Source organism: Acomys minous, assembly GCF_964271855.1.
Source record: "Acomys minous genome assembly, chromosome: 16".
Lineage (NCBI taxonomy): Eukaryota > Metazoa > Chordata > Mammalia > Rodentia > Muridae > Acomys > Acomys minous.
In genome coordinates, this window is record NC_140498.1 from 2494640 (window position 1) to 2515340 (window position 20701).

A 20701-nucleotide genomic window follows, 5' to 3' on the forward strand; every position below is an offset into this window, starting at 1 on the left:
CGTGTGCCACCACACTGGGCTCACACTGGTTACTCCTACTCATCAGATTTTTCTCTTACCTCAAGTACTTGGGGTTGCTTTTTCTTGGGGGGGGGGCGTTTCTTTCAGCCTGTCTTGCTAGCTACTCCTTTTGCCCGGAATACATCTCTCCTTTTTGGCCATGGTCAAAACAAGACATGCAACATGCAGATACTGCTGCTGCCACCATCCTGGACCTGGGCCACCTTGTGTTTTGTTTTGAGAGTCTTGTTGTGCAGCCTAACGTGACCTCCTCACCTTTGTGATCTCCAGCATCTTGTTTTCCAAATGCTGCACATTTCACATCTAGCTTTGTTTTACAAGGCAGTTTGTATAATACATCGAAGGTGCTCAGTTTATTAATTTTTTGCCTGCACGTATGCCCTGGAACTGAAGTTATAGGCGGTTGTTAGTTGACTCGTGGGCGCTGGGAATCGAATCTGTGTCCTCTGGAGGAGCAGCCAGTGCTCTCTCGGCTGGTGAGCCATCTCTGTAGCCCACAGGTGCACTCTTTGTTTTCTGAAGGTGTGTACTCAGAAACGTATGGGCTCTGCCTCAGCGTCAGGCATTTCAGTTCTTCTTGCTCAGCTCAGCTCTGTGTCTTTTCTTCTCCTGCTTCACCAGGGCCTCCTTGGGGAGGTCTTCTGTCTGCAGCAGGGCTGGGGACACGACCCACTGCCCAGCTGTGCCACTGGGTTTTCCCTTTGCACCCACCTCATGGACTTGCGTGTCCAGCGGTTTTAAGCTCAGCTTCTACCGCTAGTCCAGGAGCCCCATCTGGGAAAGGGCAGCAGCCATCTTGCCCGTGTTGGTGCTCCCTGGGGTCTGCCACTCACAAACACTGGATCACTATGTCCCCCTAAATAGCTTTCAGCTTTTTTTTTTTAGGTTTTTCTAGACAGGGTGTCTCTGTGTAGTCTTGGCTGTCCTGGACTCGCTCTCTAGACCAGGCTGGCCTTGAACTTACAGCGATCCGCCTGCCTCTGCCTCCTGAGTGCTGAGATTAAAGGCGTGCGCCACCACGCCCAGCCTCTTTCAGCTCTCTTTACTTGCTGAGTGTTAGTTAAGTCTGCTTTGCAACCATGTCTCTTTATAGAAGACCCATGATGGCCCATGCCCCTCGGTCTCTGTTCACTGAATGTCCTCCACACACTAGGGCTCCTTTAAGGCTCATCTCAAGCACTGCAAAAACATTTTCTGATGTTTAATACGTAACTCTCTGTCCTTTGAACCATAACATAGTTTATAACCAAATCACATGCCTATCCTGTCTTGCCTTGACTCTCACGCCTAGATTCCGTGTGTGTGTGTGTGTGTGTGTGTGTGTGTGTGTGTGTGTGTGTGTAACATATCTGAGTCACCAGGTGGACACTGCTGAAAAGGGCATTCCTGGAACAACAGGACTAACCCCTCACCATCCTCAAGCAACCAAATTCTAACGAAGGGGGTCCACACCTGAACCTTCAGCAATCACAAGGCAGCTGGACATATAACTCAATGGAAGAGGAATAGCTTAGCATTTCCAGAGCTTTAGCGTCAATCCTCAACACTGGGGGGAAAAAAAATCCCAAAGAACCACATGAATGAGATTACTGAAGTCCACATTCCCACGTGCTCCTCAGATAAGCAGCGCCAACACTGCACGACTCTATGAGTCCTGCCCACAAATACCAACCTTGTCAAGAGCAAAATTCCAGAACCAGGGTTCATTTGTAAGTCAGAAATGCAAAGAATTGGAAGGTTCATTTCCTTCCCCCCCCCCCCCCCGGAAGGTTCACTTTCTAACCTCCTGTGCTCAAGGTTACATAAGTGAAGACTCCCAAGTTCTTTATGTACTTTTTGTCTTTTAATTTCCCTTCTGCTTCAACATCTCCCCCTCCCTCTCTGCATCCAGTTACCCAGAAAGGCAAGGGCTGGGCACTGAAACAAGAGCCCTCAAAAAGCCAAGGCCAGCCAGCCCAAGATTAGCAGGCTCCCTCCAACAGGCCCCACGGTCTGGATGCTAGTGTCGCCGCTCAGGGCCTGGTAGTAAAAGCTGGCGCAGAATAAGGTGGTTCCGGAGGCTAGCAGTAAGCCTGCCTGAAAGAGATGGGGAACAGAGGGCCGGGTTTTAAGGACAACGCAGTGTGAGAGAGCAGATGGGGTTTGATCAAAATTACGCAATGGGATTGATTACCCAGAGGGGCTTCCTGCAGTGGGGTACCCCTAACAGGGCCAGGCTGTGCAAAAAGTGGTGTTTGTTGGCCTTGTCAAAGAGCTGCAAGAGAAAGAGAAGAGATTTTCTAAGCCACACAGGAGCCCAGGGACCTGAAGTTGTACACACTACCAAAGTCCATTCCCAGCACGTCCACCTCTGAAGTCCCGGTTTGCTGCTCCCTCAAATCCCCAAGCCACAGGTTTGCAGTACCTGCTGCTCTAGAGACCTATGCTGCGTCCCACTCACCTCCCACGCCTCCACCTTCCACCATTTTAAGGACTCCCAGATATTGCCCCTGCAGTGCCCGTCCCAAGTCCCGGGCCCCAGTGCAGTTACCTCACCTCCTTCCCGTAGGCATCCGGAAATTGGGCGCCTGTGGAGAGAAGCAAAGGTTATCTGGTAAGTATTAACTTCGACGGTCCCAAACTCGGGGGGGGGGGGAGGAAACCACGTATACAGTGGCGCAAAGGGGCATCCCCGGAGGCTTCCGATTGGTGGAAACCGACGTCGAGTAATAACTGAGAAGCTTCTGGACCTAACTGGCTAACTTGAAGGTTCAGGGCTCCAAGGGATCTCCACTCCGTTAAGAGACAGAGCGCTTCCCGGTAGGTCCCTCCCCGCACCAGACCCCAAGATTCGCCCCCCGCCCCAGCCCAATTGCACCCCACGTCCCCTGACCGTGTGCCCCGTAGGTGGCCAAACCCAAGGCCCCAGCTCCGGACAAGGCACCTAGACGGCGGAAAGCAGCCCCTACCCGGGCCATGGCTGTGGGTGGTCACGCGCGGAACCAACACCGCCCTGGCCACCCAGGAAGCCAGCCAGTCCCGATGGCCCATGCAAATAAGATCCAGAGGTGCCCAATCGGAGCTGTGCTCATTTCAGCGCCCCAGTCCCCGCTACAGACGCCTTTGTAAAACTTCTGCTGAATGGAGACCGACGCCTGGCGGGCGGAGAAGCTAGAACCAATTAGGAGCGGAGGAGCGGGGCAGTGGGAGGCGGGGTTGAGGGCGGGACTAAAGGATTTGCGTCACGGATTGGCCCACTTTCCAAGTTGATCGCCTCTTCGACACCCCAACCCCACACCTCCAGCTAATTTGCAAAGATATGGGTCCCCACACGAAGTTCCGCCTCTTTCCCCAAAGGCTCCTCCTGCTCGGCTTCAAACCAGGCCCACTCCTCGAAAGGGGCGGCCCCGCGGATGTCTAAGCCCCACCTATTGCTCTTAATCCCCTCCCACTTCGTGGAGGGCCCCGCCTCTGTGCCTAGAGGCCCCGCCCTCTCCGTGTGATGCCCTGCCCTCTATAGTTCAGATAACCCCCACCCCCCCTTTTCTAGACCCGAAAACCCCCGAGGGTGGGAGATCGGGGCGGGAGGTGGGGGGGGGCTTGTCTTCACCCTGATCCAGTTCGCTACGTCCATCCGTCCGTCTGTCCACTCCCACCCCCTTTCACTGTCTTCAATCCCCCCCAACACACATACACTCCGGAGGGCGGGTGGGCAGGCGGGTGCGAGCGAGGGGTGTGCGCCGCTCTCTCGGCAGGGGGCGGGGGAGGCGGCCGCGCGGTGACGCGCGGGGCTGCTGCGGCTGCTCCGCCGGCGGATCATCACTCTCGGGCTGGGATGGACGCGGGGCGGGCGGGCCCTGGCGCGCAGAGCCAGGAGTCCGGGCCTCCTGGCTGCTGAGCACTCCCCAAAGCCTCCCCCTAGCCCTTGCCTTCCTTTCTAGGAGCCTCGCCGACCTCTGCCTCGAGGCTCGGGACTCGGCCCCCGCCCTCTTCTGACTCCCCGGATCTCCCTCTCCCGCCCGCCCTCGGGATCGACTAGATCCCTCCCCCCTCCCTCCCTGAGGATTCCGGCTGGATCCCTGCCCCTGCACCGCGGATTCTGCGCTCCGGGGCCCTGGGCCCCTGGGGATTGCCGTGGACTCCTCCTCCAGCACCCGATCCCTTAGGATCTTCCGCCTGGACCACCTCCTGGTCCCCCGAAGCCGGCCCAGAGAGCCAGTGGATCTCCAATCCAGTCCCGTCCCGTGGCTCCCTCCTGGCTCAGCCTTCCCCACTGCGGGGTTCCCTGTACTTGAGCTCCCTCTGACCCCATACCCCAGCTTTCCTTTTCCTGGGGATCGACTGGATCCCGGCCCCGCCCCCCGGGGCTGGGGCGATCCCCCTCCCCCGCCGGGTGAGGCGCTGCAGGCGGGGGCTGGGCCTGCGGGGCCGCGGGGGCTCAGAGGCCGCCGCCCCCCTTCTGAAGCCCGTCCGCCCCCTACTCGGAGCCCTGGATGGAGGCACCACGGCCCCAGGGCTGATCCAGGTAGGAGCTAAGCCAGGCTGGGTGGAGGGGGCTGCGCGGCGGTCCATTGGGGTCTTCCTCTTTCCCACATTCCTCCCTGCGCCTGGTTTCCCCCCAGCCTGCTCTGTCTGCGTGTCTCCGCCTAGGGATGCTCTCGCCGTGTCTCTGCGTCTTGGTCTCTTTGTCTCTGCCTCTCTCCAGCCCATGAATGATCCTTTGAATGGGCCCACAGACCCCGTGTGTTCCCATCTCCCCCTCCCCCTCCTTCTCCCCTTCCCGGCCAAGCCATTTTCCCTACTGCAGGAAGGGGGGGGGGCTGCGGCCTGAGCCCCCGTCCCTCAACTCTCCCCGGTTGGGGGAGTCAGGCCTGGGCTGGAATGGAAGAGCAAGGCAGAGGGATCGGGAGGAGGGGGGGAGGAAGATGTGGCAGACAGAGATGGAGAGAGAAAATGGGGGATAGAGAAAGAGAAAGGAGGGAGAGAGAGAGAGAGAGAGAGAGAGAGAGAGAGAGAGCAAGCACTTGAGGGAGAAAATCAGAGAAGGTATTTGGAGGAGAGAGCGATGTGAAACACCAAGGAGACTGAAATGAGAAAAGACCGAGGGGTGAGAGACTGAAGGCAAGAGCTGGAGCCAGCCAGTGAAGGCCAAGGAAAGATGCTCTGAGGCGCCCTGTACAGAGGAGAAGGATGGAGCGCGGCTCTAGTGGGAGGGCAGGAGAGGAAAGCTAGTTGGAAGAGAGGAGGCAAGGGACCTAAAGTACCTTAAGGGAAAGGGGGTGACTGAGGCAGGCCATGTTGGGAGGACAGCAAGGCCCAGCCTGGTATAGGGAGAGGAGATGTTGGGGGTGTGTGTGAGGAGGGAGTCAACTCCAAACCCCCCTTCAGCTGATGGGAGAACGGAAGCCTAAAAGGACCCGAAACGGGGGAGGGCATGACCGGGTGTGAGTGGTGAAGACTCCTGTGTCCTCATCTCTGGAATAAATTGACACCTGCAGAGAGCCACCCGCGGGCTGGCGCCTGGCTCTGAAAAACCTGGCGTCAGCAAACAGTCCTGGAGGGGGGGTGCTAAGAGGGGGGGGCTTGCTGAAATGACCTGGGTGTCTGCCCTGCCTACCTTTTTTTTTTCTGCCCCTGCTGCCTGAGCACCTAGGGGTTCAGGCAGTAATACCAGGGGGCAGGGTTAGGGGAAGGGGAGGGAGAGCTGATGGAAGGGACGGCCTGAGGAGACACCTGAGGTTTGCTCCAGGACATAGGTCAACCTGAAGTACAAAGAAGACCCCATTGTGGAAGGAGGGGGGTGTCAGTAGGCTCCCCTGAGAAGCCCACCTCAGTACAGCCTCTCCCTCCATGCCAACCTCTGCCAGAGACCTGGTGGGTAGGGGTAGGCTGTTGATGGACTAAGCAGGATGGGGCAGGCGTGCCTTTAAGATTCTCTGTCCTCCCAGACTATCCTTTCTCCTCACACATACTTCTTCGTCTCTGCTGAGATTGGGTGAAACTAGCGTTCTGACTCATACCCCTGCCCTCCTGCTCAGGGTCGGAATGGACCCTGCAACCTAGCAAGCCCCTTCCCCTCTTCCTCTAGACCCCCCCCTCCAGGGTTAAAGCTGCAGCCCGTTGCCGAGGTAACATTGCGGGGCAGCATCCTGTCGCCCAGCAACCGGCTGCAGGATCATGCATCTGTCCCTGGATTTGCCCCTTCAGCACCACCCCCCCTTCACTCTAACCCTGGCTCTAGGCACCCCCAACTTATAAGGGAAGGCACGGAAGGGTCTGGGGAGAAAGGGGTCCCCACGTGCACAGATCCTTAGGGGACGGCACACTGACGGGAACAGAAGGTACAGGGGTTTGTACAGTCCTAAGAACGCCCAGAGTCTGGCCTGGGGTGGGGGTTCAGTGCCATGAAATTACAGCTCAGGAGTAATTAACACGTATAAACAAACCCGCCACTTCCTGCTAATTAATGACTCGGTATTTTTATTTTCTCTTCTCTGTCTGTCTCATTCTCTCCCAGGGAAGTGGGGACTGAGACTTCTAAGTCCCTAGGGAGAGCCTGCCTGGGAGGGATAGAGGCAGGAAAAGGGGCTCCTTGAGTCTAGGAAGCTGACCCTCCCTCCTCTGACCCTGCCCTGGACACTCAACCACGTCTGCCTCCACCCCCAGCTTGGGTCTCTGCGGAGGGGAAGAGCGCAGTTGGGGGAAGGGGGTAGGTGCCAGGGGGCTTGTGGGTGGAAGAAAGGGGTAACTTGATCTGAAATTCAAGCCACTAACCACTTGTCTCTTGTTTCCCCAATCCTTTCTGTCCTCCCCGTCCAATTTCCCTTCCCTTCTTCCACCTCTCCGTATTTTTCTGTCTGTTTGTCTGTCTGTATCTTGCACACCCACCTTGTCCGGGTCCCCCATCCTCCCCATTCCCCCCGCCCCCGGGCAGGTCGGGGCTGCCTGCACCTTCTTCTGCCTCCTTCCCCACCCCTTACCCCCTCCATGGAGAGAAATAGACTCCTCTGCTGTCCCTTCTAACCCAGGTCCCTACCCGTCCCCCTCCTCCTTCCTTTGCCCCGCCCCCTCCTCCCTCCTGGGGCGAGGGGGGCCTCCCTCCCTCTCCCCCCCTTCTCTCTCTCTCCGAGGGGGGGGCCAGGGGAGGGAGGGGGGGTCCCCCAATCAGCATGTGGCTCCTGGCGTTGTGTCTGGTGGGGCTGGCTGGGGCTCAACGGGGAGGAGGGGGTCCCGGCGGCGGCGGCGGCGCCCCGGGCGGCCCAGGCCCGGGCCTCGGCAGCCTCGGGGAGGAGCGCTTCCCGGTGGTGAACACAGCCTACGGGCGAGTGCGCGGTGTGCGGCGCGAGCTCAACAACGAGATCCTGGGCCCGGTCGTGCAGTTCTTGGGCGTGCCCTACGCCACGCCGCCCTTGGGCGCCCGCCGCTTCCAGCCGCCTGAGGCACCGGCCTCGTGGCCCGGCGTGCGCAACGCCACCACCCTGCCGCCCGCCTGCCCGCAGAACCTGCACGGGGCCCTGCCGGCCATCATGCTGCCTGTGTGGTTCACCGACAACTTGGAGGCGGCTGCCACCTACGTGCAGAACCAGAGCGAGGACTGCCTGTACCTCAACCTCTACGTGCCCACTGAGGACGGTAAGGGCACGGGCACAAGGCCGGGCACCCTGTGGACACAGCCCACAGATGCACACGCAGACCCTCAAGCACAGAACCGACTCCTGCCCCTAAGTTTGCACCCTGATGGGCAGTATGCCCCTCCCCCTCCACAGAAGAGACTCTTTGGACCCCAGGAAGGGTAGCTGGGTATAGGCCAGGCTCACCTATGCTCCCCACAAAGAGGCACACAGGCGCTTAATCTCAATGCTGGTGGCTGATGCTCCAGCCTTGCCTCCACCTCCCCCCCCCCTTCCGCTTTGCTTAGCTACATCGCATCTTAGTTCCAGCCAGACCACTTAAGAGTCCTGACTCTGGCCTGCCCTGACTTCTGTCATACAGCGCCTATCAGTCCCTTACCCCGAGCTGAGCGCCCTTGTCAGCGGTACTGCATCTCTGAAGGGTCTTAGCAAAGACCCGTCCACTCACAGCACAGCGACCCATCCCTGTCGTCACGGCATCCTCCTCGGGGTTGGCATGCTGGTTTTGTGAATGAGCTCCTTTCCTGGTCTCTGTGCGCCAGCCAGCACTTGCTCCCAGGTAGCCTTTCTCTCACCAACCTGCACGCCAGGATCAACCACAGCTCCTTTACCTTTTGCAAGAGATTCCAGACGCCCCCCCCCCAAAACAGCACCAGAAACATCCCCCACATTACAGTCCCATCACTCCAAAGCATTCCAAGATCTCCACGGCGCCGAGAGCTGTGCGTTTTCTTCGGTTAGTTTCCGTGCAGGCCTGGTAACCAGGAGCCCCTAATGGTCCCATACCTCTGCTTTGTGGCCTCAAGTTCTACAGAAACTGAGTCCCAGCTGCTTGAAACAACCATTTGCCGAGCTGACCATGTGTCCCTATAATTTATAAGTTGCCGTTCCCAAACCCCTTTACAGAGGACATATGCCCATTTCTTCCCCAAAATGGTATTTTCCCGTTAACTCATGTAGGTCCCAACTTTCTGGAATCCCTGAGTGCAGATTGTGTGCCCCTGTGACGCCCACACGTGATTCTGTACGCACATAACCCTGCACAAAGACATCAGGTGTCCACGGCTCTTCTCTCGTCAGCGTGCTCGGCACTTTGTCCCGTCTCCTACTTGGAGATGGCCTCCTGAAAGACCAACGCCTTTTACCTCGCACCAAGATTCCTCTTGTGCCACACAGAACGGCTCCCAACCCTAACCTGCCTGTGTCCATCCTAGTGTCTCCCAAATGGACCAGCTGCTGACTGCCCCTCATCCCAGCCCTGCACCCCGGCTGACTACCCTTCCAGTGTAAAACCCTGACTTCTAACAACCCCCCCAGAAGCCTCTGCTGCCCTTTCATGGCCATCTATCCCAGCACCCTCTCACTTACGAGTTTTTCACCTTAATATCTCCCACAGATGCCTTCTCATCCCAGCACTTCTATCATCACAATTGTGTGTGCGTGTGCGCATATGTGTGTGTACCTGTGTGTGTGCATGCCTGTGCATGTGTGTGTGTACCTGTGTATGTGTGTATGTACTTGTACGTGTATGTGTGTGTACCTGTGGTGTGTGTGTGTGTACCTGTACATGTGTGTGTGTGTGTACTTGTACGTGTGTGTGCATGTCTGTGCGTGCGTGTGTGTGTGTGCGTGCGTGCCTGTGTATATGTGTGTGTACCTGTGCATGTATGCATGTGCGTGCGTGCCTGCGTGCGTGGTCTTTTGAGATAGGGTCTCACTCTATAGCCTAGGCTGGTCTAGAACTCACTATGAAGCCCAGGCTCTTCTTGAAGTTCTGATAACTCTGCTTTAACCTCTTGAGTGCTGGTTTACAGGCATGAGCTACCATGATCACTAACACCATTACTTTCACGTAGGCGGCTGTCCACCCCATATCCTCCCCTGCGGGAGTTTTCTCATCACGCCTGTGTGAACCACCTAACACTGCTTACCGCCAGACCGTCCACTCCATCTCCGCACACGCCGTTTCTCCCCTGCCTCCACGCCTTCCCACACCTTCTGTATTTTTAACCATTGCGTATTGCAGACCTGATTGGGGCCTGACACATTCAGGTGACTTCACTGACTCCTCACACCAGCTCTAAGAGGAAGTGGTTGACTCAGACACACACACACACACACACACACACACACACACACACTTCATAGCCTCATGGATACCCTGCTGACTTCATCCCAATCTGTATCTTATCACAAAATAGAGACCCTGCTCCCCAGTGGACTAAGTGGATTGTCATTGTCAGCGCTAGCAGGAGCCTTGGTGACCCATCTCTCCCTGAGCTTTGGGGCAAACTAGTCAGCTTGGGGAACTCCCTGAGGCTGTTCAGTTTCAGCTCCCCACCCCTCCCCCGCCCCTGCCACTAGCCCCCAAATCCAAAAGTCTCTGGGCTCTGTCTGGGACTTTTCCTGATCTTAGACCCACTTGGTCTCCCAGCACAACACCTACTTTAGTTATCAGACTGGCCCAAGGCACTGTCTCCTATATGCTAACCCTAAGTACCCCACGAGGGGAGGAGGGCTCTGAAGCAGTGGACCTAGGGTGGGGCCGGTGATTCTAAGGGATGAGGTTGGCGGGAGCGTGGAGGGCAAGACCTGATGACCCCTGTCCCGGCTTTACCCACACTGGGGGAGTGGGATGCGAAGTCAGGCCTGTGAGTGTGGATGGAAGAGAAACGCTGGTGGGTGAGGCTGGGCAGGTGGGCAGGTGGGCAGCCCTAGCTGACCTACTCATTGCCCTTCAGTTGGCAGCAGAGGACTGCTGGAGACAGGAGCCGTGGGGTGCTCTGCCCCACCCAGTCGGCTTTCCACCCCCAGCTTAGTCCAAAGGGAAGCAGACTTCTTTCTGAGCAGTCTCTACTTACAGCTTGAAGTGGGCAGCCCGTAGCATGTGGCTGGACCCTGAAAGGAGTCTGCGTGGAAGCTGACCTGGGTGGCAAGCCAGCCTTGGTGTCCCTAGGCTTCCCCTGGACCCCGTTCCCCTAACACTACTTCATTTTCAGCCAGTAGCAAACACACCAAAAAGCCAAATCCTTTCCAGCTTAAGTCACTGTGCCCCAAGACAGCCTCAGTCCACTCAGGCACCCCACCCCTTAAACCCACCTTCTCTTTGGGGCATGACTTTTTCTGGGGAGGGGAAAACTGGGTTATAGAAACGTTTTTCTCTTTTCTTGGTTTCTTTTTCTTGCAAACAAATTTTGCTTTTTTTTTTTTTTTTTGGCTTATTTTTTCTGCCTCTCCCCACCCTCCCCTTTTCTGCTTTCTCCCCTCCCCTCCCCATCTACCACCTCCCCTGAACCCCATCTTTCCCCACAAAATTGTCCTTTTTTTCTCTGTTTTGTGTTCCCGGTCTTAGGTCCGCTTACAAAAAAACGTGACGAGGCGACGCTCAATCCGCCAGACACAGGTAGATTTAAAAATCCCGCTGGTGCATGTGGTTGCTTTGAAGAGGACCCTGACGGCCCTGCCCCTAACTAAATGTCCCCTCAAGGCCCCTCAGTCATTCTCCCAACTAAAAATGAAAAAGAAAAGAAAAAAAATTTAATAATTGGAAAAAAGAATTATGAAAACTTCAAACAAAATTTGAGCAATGTTGGACCCGCTAGTTAATCTGTGAGAAAACCTAGCCATGGCGAAAATAAGGTGGAAAGAGGAAAAGGAATTGGATTGCCAGGAAAAAAAAACTGGATAAAATGTTGAGAGTTTGAAAGAAATCTGGACTGTTTTGCAACATGTGAACTGTACCATTTGAAAAAAAAATAATTTGAAGCAAAATACTATTTGAAAAAAATTACAAATTAATGACATTAGTCAAAACATCAGAAACCTGCTACAATTTCTAACCAAAAGCCTATCAGATTAAAAAAAAAAAAAAGGGAAACATCTAAAATGAATCGCAGAGTTTGAAAAAAATTTAAAAACAGGGCCCAATATCTTGAAGTTTCACCACAAAATTTTGAAATAATTGCAAAGAATTTTTTTCTTGTTTTCTTTTTTTTCCCAAATGGAGCTTTTTTGGTTTTTCTTTTCTTGTTGAATCTGCCCCAAGAGCTTCTTGCTTTTTGGTTGTTGTATTTTTCTTTCTTTCTTCTTTCTTGATCCTGGTTTTTGTTGTTGGTTTTGAATTCTTGGTGCCCCCCGCCCTCCTGCTCCCTCCCTTTCTAACTCCGTCCCCCCCCCAACACTGGGAGAGGGCTTGGGGGAGGGGAGGGGAGAAGGAAGACATTTAGGACAGGACCCCGCCTGCCCGTCCGTCCCAGACATCTGTAAAGTTAGGGCTGGAGGTGGGCATAGAACTCTGGCTAAGAAGTCAGGAGACTCAGAGGACATCTCAGAGCAGGAGGCACAAAGCCAGCCTGGACGGTTGGGAAGGGCAGGTTGGCCTTCTGGCCCGATGAGGGAGGCGGCGCAGATGCTGGGTGCCAGTTGTAGAGGCCTAAGCCTGGCTCCCATGCCCCCATGGCAGGTGTTAGGCAAGAGCTCGGCCCCTGAGCTGGAACCTTCTGGGCTTGAGCTGACCTCAGCCTTCCGGCCGGAGTGGAATCACAGGACAGCCGTAGGGAGCAGGCTGTGTAGCCCTGAGGACCCTGGCCCCTCCCAGACTCCCGCCCACCTCTTTAGGAAGTTTCACTCCTTAGTCCAGTGCAGGGCTTGATGGCCCGCCACGTGTGGCAGCTGTCCAAAGGATTCCTTTGGAACATGGCAGCAAGGCCAGTTTGGAGGGTGGAGAGTCCAAGAGTCAGGGCTTTACGGTGACTTCATTAAGCCAGCTCTTTCCCACCCTGCCTCCTCCTGCCACAGTAATTAGGCTGGGGGTTGCCATGGTAACTGGGGAGGTGACCTAGAAAGGAATTAGGGCGGGGAGGAGACCAAGCCCCCAGGGACCCTAGGGCCTGGCACCCCTCACCCACAGACTAGGGTGCCATGTGGAGCTAAGGCCCAAGCCTGAGTCTGAGGAGATGCCAGGACCCTCCCAGCACCTGCAGCCCTAGTCCCAGCCTTAGTCTACTCTTCCCAGGAGCAGGAAGGAGATTTGTTGTGTGTGTGGAGGGGCCCCTGGCCCCAGCAGAAGCCCCTGAGGAGGGCCACTTCCTACCCTTGGCCTCTATTGGGCTTCTTGAAAAGTGTGCCCAACACTTGGTGAGGTGCTTGGAGTCATGTTGGCCAATGAGGAGGAGGGACCTTCCTCTAGGGTTAGCTGGGGAGGGAGGGGGGGGGAATCCGGTCTTGCCCCCCCACCAGGGATGGTAGTAACAAGTCACCCCACCCCACCCCACCACCCCCACCCCGAGCTCCAAGGCTGGTCCTCAGAAGGCCTGGGAGCTCCGCAGTGCTGCCTCTGGTCTGACTGTGTCCTTGTCCCTGATCTCCTGGCCCCTCCTGCCGCCCCTCCCCACACAGATATCCGGGACTCCGGGAAGAAGCCGGTGATGCTGTTCCTTCACGGAGGCTCCTACATGGAAGGCACCGGGAACATGTTTGACGGCTCGGTCCTGGCCGCCTATGGCAATGTCATCGTAGCCACGCTCAACTACCGTCTTGGGGTGCTCGGTGAGGGTGGGCAGCCAACTCTCAGGGAGCAAGGTCTGGGTGGCAGTCCTGGTGGGCAGGGTCCTCCTTATAAGCTTACACTGCATTACGCTCCCAGTAGAGGGGCGAGGATGCCATGGCACCTCCAGGGAGCGCCCTTCTTCTGCCCCTAGGCTTTCTCAGCACTGGTGATCAGGCTGCAAAAGGCAACTATGGGCTCCTGGACCAGATCCAGGCCCTGCGCTGGCTCAGTGAAAACATTGCCCACTTTGGAGGTGACCCTGAACGCATCACTATCTTTGGGTCCGGCGCGGGGGCCTCCTGTGTCAACCTGCTGATCCTCTCTCACCATTCAGAAGGTACCAGTATCTTCCCTTCCCTTCCCTTCCCTTCCCTTCCCTTCCCCTCCCCTCCCTTCCCCTCCCTTCCCTTCCCTTCCCTTCCCTTCCCGAAGCCTGGACCCTACCGAATGTCTCCTTCTCCTGGCTGGCGCAGCTCAGCCTGAGGTCTGCCTGTCCCACCAGGACTGTTCCAGAAGGCCATTGCTCAGAGTGGCACCGCCATCTCCAGCTGGTCTGTCAACTACCAGCCGCTCAAGTACACACGGCTTCTGGCAGCCAAAGTGGGCTGTGACCGGGAGGACAGCACTGAGGCTGTGGAGTGTCTGCGCCGGAAATCTTCCCGGGAGCTAGTGGATCAGGATGTACAGCCTGCCCGGTACGGAGGTGGGAGGGCGCTGGGGCCAGGGCTCCGCTTTCCTAGCTGGTTGTGAGGAGGTTGAAGTGAGAGGTTCCTAGGGGCAATCTATTGGGCAACGATAAGTGGACTTCAGGGCTACCCCCCCTCCCCCGTGGCTGTCCCTTGCAGCCTCCCTTGAGTGGAAGTCACCACACCACATAGATCAAACACAAGGTTTCACAACATTCCCTAGGGGAATGTCCAGAGAGGCCAAAACGCCCTGGAGGGGACTCTCAGAGCCTTCAAGTGACAGAGAGGGGGGTCTTCTATGCAGAGGCGGGCACCTGTGTGTGGCTGAGGAGGCCAGCAACCAGACGGTGAGTCCTTGCCCCCCCTTCTCCACAGCTACCACATTGCCTTCGGGCCCGTGGTGGACGGCGATGTGGTCCCCGACGACCCCGAGATCCTCATGCAACAGGGAGAGTTCCTCAACTACGACATGCTCATTGGTGTCAACCAAGGGGAGGGCCTCAAGTTCGTGGAGGACTCCGCAGAGAGCGAGGATGGCGTGTCCGCCAGCGCCTTCGACTTCACCGTCTCCAACTTTGTGGACAACTTGTACGGGTACCCGGAGGGCAAGGACGTGCTCCGAGAGACCATCAAGTTCATGTACACAGACTGGGCCGACCGGGACAACGGCGAGATGCGACGGAAGACCCTGCTGGCACTCTTCACTGACCACCAGTGGGTGGCCCCGGCTGTGGCCACCGCCAAGCTGCACGCTGACTACCAGTCGCCCGTCTACTTCTACACTTTCTACCACCACTGCCAGGCCGAGGGCCGGCCGGAGTGGGCAGATGCCGCGCACGGGGACGAGTTGCCCTACGTCTTCGGTGTGCCCATGGTGGGGGCCACTGACCTCTTCCCCTGCAACTTCTCCAAGAATGACGTCATGCTCAGCGCCGTGGTCATGACCTACTGGACCAACTTCGCCAAGACTGGGTGAGGGGCCAGAGGGCCTCGTGGGGCTGGGTGGGGCACCCCTGTAGGTTGAGGTACCCTGGCCTTCCACCTCCCATCACAAGAGCTGTTACTCGTCTAGGAAGACACCAGCTCCGACATCCCCTTGCCCTCCTGAGACGAGACTCGATGGTGTTAGAAGGGTCCCTGTCTTTTCCGGGAGCGGGGGTTGGGGGGCTTTCTGGGTAGCTTTGGTGTGACTGTTGTGTCACCAGGACTGTCCCTGGCGGCCTCTCGTGTGCCTTCCTTTGACTCTCCATTTCTGTCCCTTGCAGTCTCAGCTTTGTCACTGATTGTCTCTTCAAATTTCATCTCTGTCTCTGCATTCTGTCTTTATGTTTGGTTTGTCTTTCTCTGTGTCTCCTCTCCCCTGTCTCTCTGTCTCTCTGTCTCTGTCTCTGTGTGTGTGTCTCTCTCTCTGTCTCTCTGTCTCTCTCTGTCTCTCTGTCTCTCTCTCTGTGTGTGTCTCTCTCTGTCTCTCTGTCTCTCTCTCTGTCTCTCTGTGTCTCTGTCTCTCTGTGTCTCTGTCTCTCTGTCTCTCTGTGTCTCTGTCTCTCTCTGGGCCTCACTATTTAGCCCAGGCCAACTCTTTCTTTTTCTGCTTCTTAAGTGCTGGGATTGTAGGTATGCGCCACCACGTCCAACCTTTTCTAGCTTTAGATGTTTCCTGGTCTCTCTAAATTGCCCACTTCTCCCTCCCCTCTGCTGCCCTGCCCTCCTCTGGAGCCTCACCCTCACTCCTGTCCTTGCCCTCCTGTGCCCACAGTGACCCCAACCAGCCTGTGCCACAGGACACCAAGTTCATCCACACCAAGCCCAACCGCTTTGAAGAGGTGGTGTGGAGCAAGTTCAACAGCAAGGAAAAGCAGTACCTGCACATAGGCTTGAAACCGCGCGTGCGCGACAACTACCGCGCCAACAAGGTGGCCTTCTGGCTGGAGCTCGTGCCCCACCTGCACAACCTGCACACGGAGCTCTTCACCACCACCACTCGGCTGCCTCCCTATGCCACGCGCTGGCCGCCCCGCACCCCGGGGCCCGGCACCTCAGGCACACGCCGCCCTCCCCCGCCTGCCACCCTGCCACCTGAGTCTGATATTGACCCCGGCCCAAGGGCCTATGACCGCTTCCCCGGTGACTCGAGGGACTACTCCACGGAGTTAAGCGTCACTGTGGCAGTGGGTGCCTCCCTCCTCTTCCTCAACATCCTTGCCTTTGCCGCCCTCTACTACAAGCGGGACCGGCGACAGGAGCTGCGGTGCAGGCGGCTTAGCCCGCCAGGAGGCTCAGGCTCAGGGGTGCCTGGTGGGGGGCCTCTGCTTCCCACTGCTGGCCGCGAGCTACCTCCAGAGGAGGAGCTCGTATCACTGCAGCTGAAGCGGGGTGGTGGTGTCGGGGCAGACCCTGCCGAGGCCCTGCGCCCCGCCTGCCCACCCGACTATACCCTGGCCTTGCGCCGGGCACCGGACGACGTGCCTCTCTTGGCCCCGGGGGCCCTAACCCTGCTGCCCAGTGGCCTAGGGCCCCCGCCCCCGCCCCCACCCCCTTCTCTCCACCCCTTTGGGCCCTTCCCACCACCTCCCCCCACCGCTACCAGCCACAACAACACGCTGCCCCACCCTCACTCCACCACTCGGGTATAGGGGGCGGCTTGGGGGGGTCCACCTCCCCAGCCCTCCCCAGCCCAGGCCACTGGAAGGTAGGGAGGAGGACTTGGCACCGGGCTTTCCCCCTGTGGACTTGTCGAACGTCGTGGAGCAGCGTGAAAGGTGGACACGGGATTCCTCAGAGGGGTGCGAGTTTTTCCCATGCAGAGAGGCCCAGTCTCTCCTCTGGACCTGGGCCTTGGAACACCTGGGGGGTGTTTTTTATTTTGCCCTCCGTTTGGGACACCAGTCTTCGGTGTGTGGAAATGTGGAAGTCTTTTTTTTTTTTTTTTTTCTCCCACGTGGAGGCGTGCTTTCCTCATGAGGGCGTGTTTTCCCATGTGCAGGGTGGTTTTTTTTTCCGCCGCCCTGGACACATGTTGGCCCTCTCAAAGAATTTCTGCGGGGATTTGTACCCCAGACTCCTGTCCCCTCATGCCTTTGCCTTCTCCTCCCAGTCCCTCTCCCTGGAGACCCTGGAAGCGATGTGCTCGCAATACAGTGACCCTTGGCCACCATACGATACAGGGTGGCGCCTGGGGAGCGGCAAGGAAATCACAGGCCCCCTGGACCCCACTCCCTCTCCACCCCTGAAAAGCATGTTTCTCCCCCATGGCACAAGTCAGGCGAAGCACGTTCCCCCTGGGGTCCTCACCTTCCGCAGACAACACAGATTTCCTGCTAGAGGGAAGGGAGACCTGTGCGTCCCAGTACTGCCTGGAAACGTACTTTCCCATGGCCCAGGACACACTTGATGGGATGGAAACATGTTCTTGCATGTGGATGTGTGTTTCCCAGGCAGAGGGTCCTGCTCTCCCCAGCACTTGCCTGCATCCCGCACACCTCAGTCCAGCGCACACGTCCTCCTTACGTAGCAGGTGGCCACAGACTGCAATGACAGAAGCTACTGGGGAAGCACAAACTTCGAGGGAGAGGCCGAGGTGGGAGGGTGTGGGGGCATGGCACATGTCACACACGAGGCCATGCATGTTTGACCTAAGCCCTCATGGGACCTGAGGACAGCCTTTTCCTCAGCCCGCGAGATCATTGCTCATCCGTGCCAAACTGGGTTGGTGGGTTGGGAGACTCTCAAAATGTGCCAAGGATCCCCTGAGTCCTAGTCCAGGGAAGGGAAATGCCAGGGGCAGGTGGCAGCTAGGGTGCCCCCCACCCCCCACCCCCCACCCCGCTTGTGTCTCATCCCTATGTTTCTCCCTCCTCCCCTGCCTTGGTTCCTCAGTCTCCATCACTGGCTCCTTCTTCGATGCCCTCCCCCATCTCAGGGTCAGACCAGCCTTCTCTCTTCACCTCCTTTGACCTGCCTCCCCTCCCTGATTGGCTGGGCTAAAGAAAAGAACGGTGGACAGGGGGGAGGGGAGGAGTCAGGGGGAAAGGTTACGTGGCCGGGTTGGGTGGGAGAGTGAGGCGAGCTCTAAAGAGGGGCAGATGGAGGGGGCTGTGGGGGACAGGGCAGACACCAGCAGGAAGACTGGGAAAGGAAATGCGGGAGGCAGCCGCCCAGAGAGGTCTTCGGATTTGGACCTCTAGGGAAAGGAATGGTGTCAGCAAGGGTTTTAAGGGACACCAGTGGAAGCTGTGACTGGATCCTCTTGTGTTGTGTGGCTTTCTGTGGGTTGTTCGTGCCAAACTTGTACAGGGGTGGGGGTGCTGTCTTCCACTGACACCCAGATCCAGAATCCTTGGTCTTGAGTCCCCTGTCCTTTCTCCCATCCCCTCCACGGAAATGTAGTTCTTTTCTGGCCCTTTCCCCGCCTGGTCTAGCAACTCTTGGAACAGCCATGCCTTCCCAATGCTAGCAGCCTGGGCCCTGAGCCCTGTAAAGCAGATGCCCCAGAGCTGGGGTGTGAGAGGGGGGCTGGGGGACCCCATGATACAGCCACGGACTCCAATGCCCAGCCCCTTTCCAAACAGTCCCGTGTCCCCGCCCCAACCCTTTGCGGCTCTGTACACATTTTTAAACCTGGCAAAAAGATGAAGAGAATATTGTAAATATAAAAGTTTAACTGTTGGTCGTGTCCGCTGTCATGGTAGAAGGTGATGGGAGAGGGAGTGCCCAATCCTTCTCAGAACTCAAGAACTGAGGGCAAGTGGCACGGGTGTGGTTGCTGTAGTGACAGGGTCGGATGGTTAAGGTAAAAACCAAGATGGTCAAATAGTTACACTTCTGGCCACACAGCATTCAGGAGGCTGTTGCAGAAAGGTCAGAAACTGGGGACCACTCTGGGCTACGCAGGAGACCTTGTCTTTGGTGCACACTTTACTTCCAGTACTTGAGAGGTAGACAGGGGGATCAGAGTTCAAAGGTCATTCCTGGCTACATAGAAAGTTTGAGGCCATTTTGGGCTACATGAGACCTTATCTCAACTACACAAAAGATCAGGAGCTATGTCTGTGGGGTCCGGGGCCTGGTATTGTTCTAGAAGGAGTAGGAAGTGATGAGGGCAGATGCCCAGTGGATTAGAGAGCCAGTGGGCTCACCCAGGAGTCTGGCTATAAGAAAGGCATACAGCTGGGCATGGTGGCGCACGCCTTTAATCCCAGCACTTGGGAGGCAGAGGCAGGCGGATCCCTGTGAGTTCAAGGCCAGCCTGGTCTACAGAGTTAGTCCAGGACAGCCAAGGATACACAGAGAAACCCTCTCGAAAAACCAGGAGAGAGGAGAGAGGAGAGAGGAGAAAGAGAGGGAGGGAGGGAGGGAGGGAGGGAGGGAGAAAGTCAAAGGTTTGGCCCCTAAGGCTGGTGGGGCGTGGGAATCAACCCTGTTTCACACCATGAGAGAATCACCCTGGCACATTATGAGGGAACGCCCCAGCGCCATTGTGACCCGGTCACTCTCAGGACCCTCTGGGTCAGGCTGGCAGGCCAGTGGGCACTAGGGGTAGTGGTCTGGGGGCCTAAGGGCCCTGGTGGCCCTAGGGACCGCCATGGCCATGGCTGAGCGGCCACGGCCTGGGTGGGCCTCATATCAAAGCCCCAGCACCAACAACTGCCAGGACACGGGGAACTCCATTCTCTTGCTATTGGGCATCGTCATCTGTATTAACATTGGCATCAATTTGGTGACCCTGGTCAGGGATGCGGGGGCGGGTGTGTGTGTGTGTGTGTGTGTGTGTGTGTGTGTGTGTGTATGGGGTGACTGGGAGGCAGGCCTGGTTACAAGGACCTGCTTGTGTTCACAATATCCTCCTATACCTAGCTCTGGAGCCGACTCCGCATCATCTTACACCGAGTGTTCCATATCATTTATGAGAAAGGTAAGACTGCCTAGGGGTCGGGGCGAGACCAGGCGTTCTATCCCTAAGCTGGCTCCTTACGGCTGAGCTGAAGCTTCTCTCTCAAAGCCCCACCTCCCCCTCTCTCTAGAAGCCAGCCCCTCCCACAGCCTCGCCTCTCCCTAAACCCACAGAAACCACTAAGGTACCCTCCTCACCTGGGAAGCAGACTCAGCCGTCGAGGAAGCAGACCTACCCCGAAATCCATCTTCGATGTTCCATGGAGCCTGTGAAAATGACCGTGACCCCCCCACCCACCCGTCATCGCCGTAGGGCCTCTCCATCCCGGCGCGCCCACCGCCCGGCAGCTTGGGCGCCAGACACTAGCGTTGAAGAGCACCTCGCCATCTGCTCCCACCACTGGGATGCTCCTAAGGAGTGGGAAGGCTTCCAACCCGTGCAGGAGATCTGGGAACCTTGGACTCAAGGTGTTCTTGAGCAGCGTCCCCAGACCCTCCGCTTCCAGCCAAGAAGAGAGGGCCGACCTCTCAAAACAGAGATCCGGTCTGAGCAGGACCTAGAGGCCTACGTGTATACTGTGAACCCCCCTCCTCCCAGTCCAGAGTCTTTGAGCCATAAAAACAACGGGGTGGGGGCAGGGGGAGGCACCGAGGGTGAGCAAGCACAGTGCTGGCCTGCCACGCCACCCTTTCGGGGTCCAGCCACTGTCCCTGAAATACCGCAACGTGGCTCCTCGGGCAGAATCGTGTACGATGCCCGAGATGTGAGACGTCGGCTGCGAGAGCTGACACGGGAGGTGGAGGCTTTGTCTCACTGTTACCCCTTGGTCTCTGGGTCCAGCGCTGCTGAGGGAACAAGCAAAGGATGGGTGTATCGTCCCCTCAAAGGAAGATGACTGGGGGCAAAAAAAATAATAAATTAATAAAAAGAGAGGAAGTGGTTTGTG

General features: G+C 57.2%; 3 protein-coding genes across 10 annotated transcripts; 2 read left to right on the top strand and 1 right to left on the bottom strand.

The window, feature by feature from the left end:
* Positions 1 to 1240: 1240 nt before the first annotated feature.
* On the bottom strand, positions 1241 to 3100 carry TMEM256 (transmembrane protein 256). Of its 5 annotated transcripts, none has more exons than XM_084761513.1 (4): positions 2970 to 3100; positions 2557 to 2588; positions 2195 to 2275; positions 1241 to 2097 (listed from the first exon to the last, which is right to left on the bottom strand). In XM_084761513.1, exons 1-4 carry the CDS (start codon positions 3049 to 3051, stop codon positions 1954 to 1956), a joined length of 339 nt encoding a protein of 112 aa, XP_084617639.1. In that variant the 5' UTR covers positions 3052 to 3100; the 3' UTR covers positions 1241 to 1953. The 5 variants fall into 5 exon arrangements, with proteins under 5 accessions (XP_084617639.1, XP_084617637.1, XP_084617636.1 ...); XM_084761511.1 differs by having other exon boundaries at positions 2552 to 2588; positions 2945 to 3071; XM_084761510.1 differs by having other exon boundaries at positions 2552 to 2588; positions 2894 to 3066.
* On the top strand, positions 2601 to 18530 carry NLGN2 (neuroligin 2). 4 transcript variants are annotated; one of them, XM_084761477.1, is made up of 9 exons: positions 2601 to 2820; positions 3942 to 4525; positions 6935 to 7632; positions 10984 to 11034; positions 13029 to 13178; positions 13331 to 13516; positions 13682 to 13874; positions 14241 to 14837; positions 15622 to 18530. In XM_084761477.1, exons 3-9 carry the CDS (start codon positions 7170 to 7172, stop codon positions 16496 to 16498), a joined length of 2517 nt encoding a protein of 838 aa, XP_084617603.1. In that variant the 5' UTR covers positions 2601 to 2820; positions 3942 to 4525; positions 6935 to 7169; the 3' UTR covers positions 16499 to 18530. The 4 variants fall into 4 exon arrangements, with proteins under 4 accessions (XP_084617603.1, XP_084617602.1, XP_084617601.1 ...); XM_084761476.1 differs by lacking the exon at positions 2601 to 2820 and adding an exon at positions 6518 to 6709 and having other exon boundaries at positions 3678 to 4525; XM_084761475.1 differs by lacking the exon at positions 2601 to 2820 and having other exon boundaries at positions 3678 to 4525.
* An 812-nt stretch (positions 18531 to 19342) lies between these two features.
* SPEM1 (spermatid maturation 1) lies at positions 19343 to 20677 on the top strand. Its single transcript, XM_084764327.1, has 3 exons — positions 19343 to 19590; positions 19719 to 19776; positions 19929 to 20677. Exons 1-3 carry the CDS (start codon positions 19447 to 19449, stop codon positions 20648 to 20650), a joined length of 924 nt encoding a protein of 307 aa, XP_084620453.1. The 5' UTR covers positions 19343 to 19446; the 3' UTR covers positions 20651 to 20677.
* Positions 20678 to 20701: the final 24 nt, after the last annotated feature.

Coding starts and splice junctions, on each gene's coding strand:
- TMEM256 (XM_084761510.1), bottom strand. CDS start 3,051: ATGGGCCATCGGGACTGGCTGGCTTCCTGGGTGGCCAGGGCGGTGTTG. Junction 2,276..2,551: donor GCCTACGGGAAGGAGGTGAG/GTAACTGCACTG, acceptor TTTCTCTTGCAG/CTCTTTGACAAGGCCAACAA. Junction 2,098..2,194: donor ACTGCAGGAAGCCCCTCTGG/GTAATCAATCCC, acceptor CATCTCTTTCAG/GCAGGCTTACTGCTAGCCTC.
- NLGN2 (XM_084761477.1), top strand. CDS start 7,170: ATGTGGCTCCTGGCGTTGTGTCTGGTGGGGCTGGCTGGGGCTCAACGG. Junction 11,035..13,028: donor GCTCAATCCGCCAGACACAG/GTAGATTTAAAA, acceptor CTCCCCACACAG/ATATCCGGGACTCCGGGAAG. Junction 13,875..14,240: donor CAGGATGTACAGCCTGCCCG/GTACGGAGGTGG, acceptor CCTTCTCCACAG/CTACCACATTGCCTTCGGGC.
- SPEM1 (XM_084764327.1), top strand. CDS start 19,447: ATGGCCATGGCTGAGCGGCCACGGCCTGGGTGGGCCTCATATCAAAGC. Junction 19,591..19,718: donor GCATCAATTTGGTGACCCTG/GTCAGGGATGCG, acceptor TCCTATACCTAG/CTCTGGAGCCGACTCCGCAT. Junction 19,777..19,928: donor CCATATCATTTATGAGAAAG/GTAAGACTGCCT, acceptor CTAAACCCACAG/AAACCACTAAGGTACCCTCC.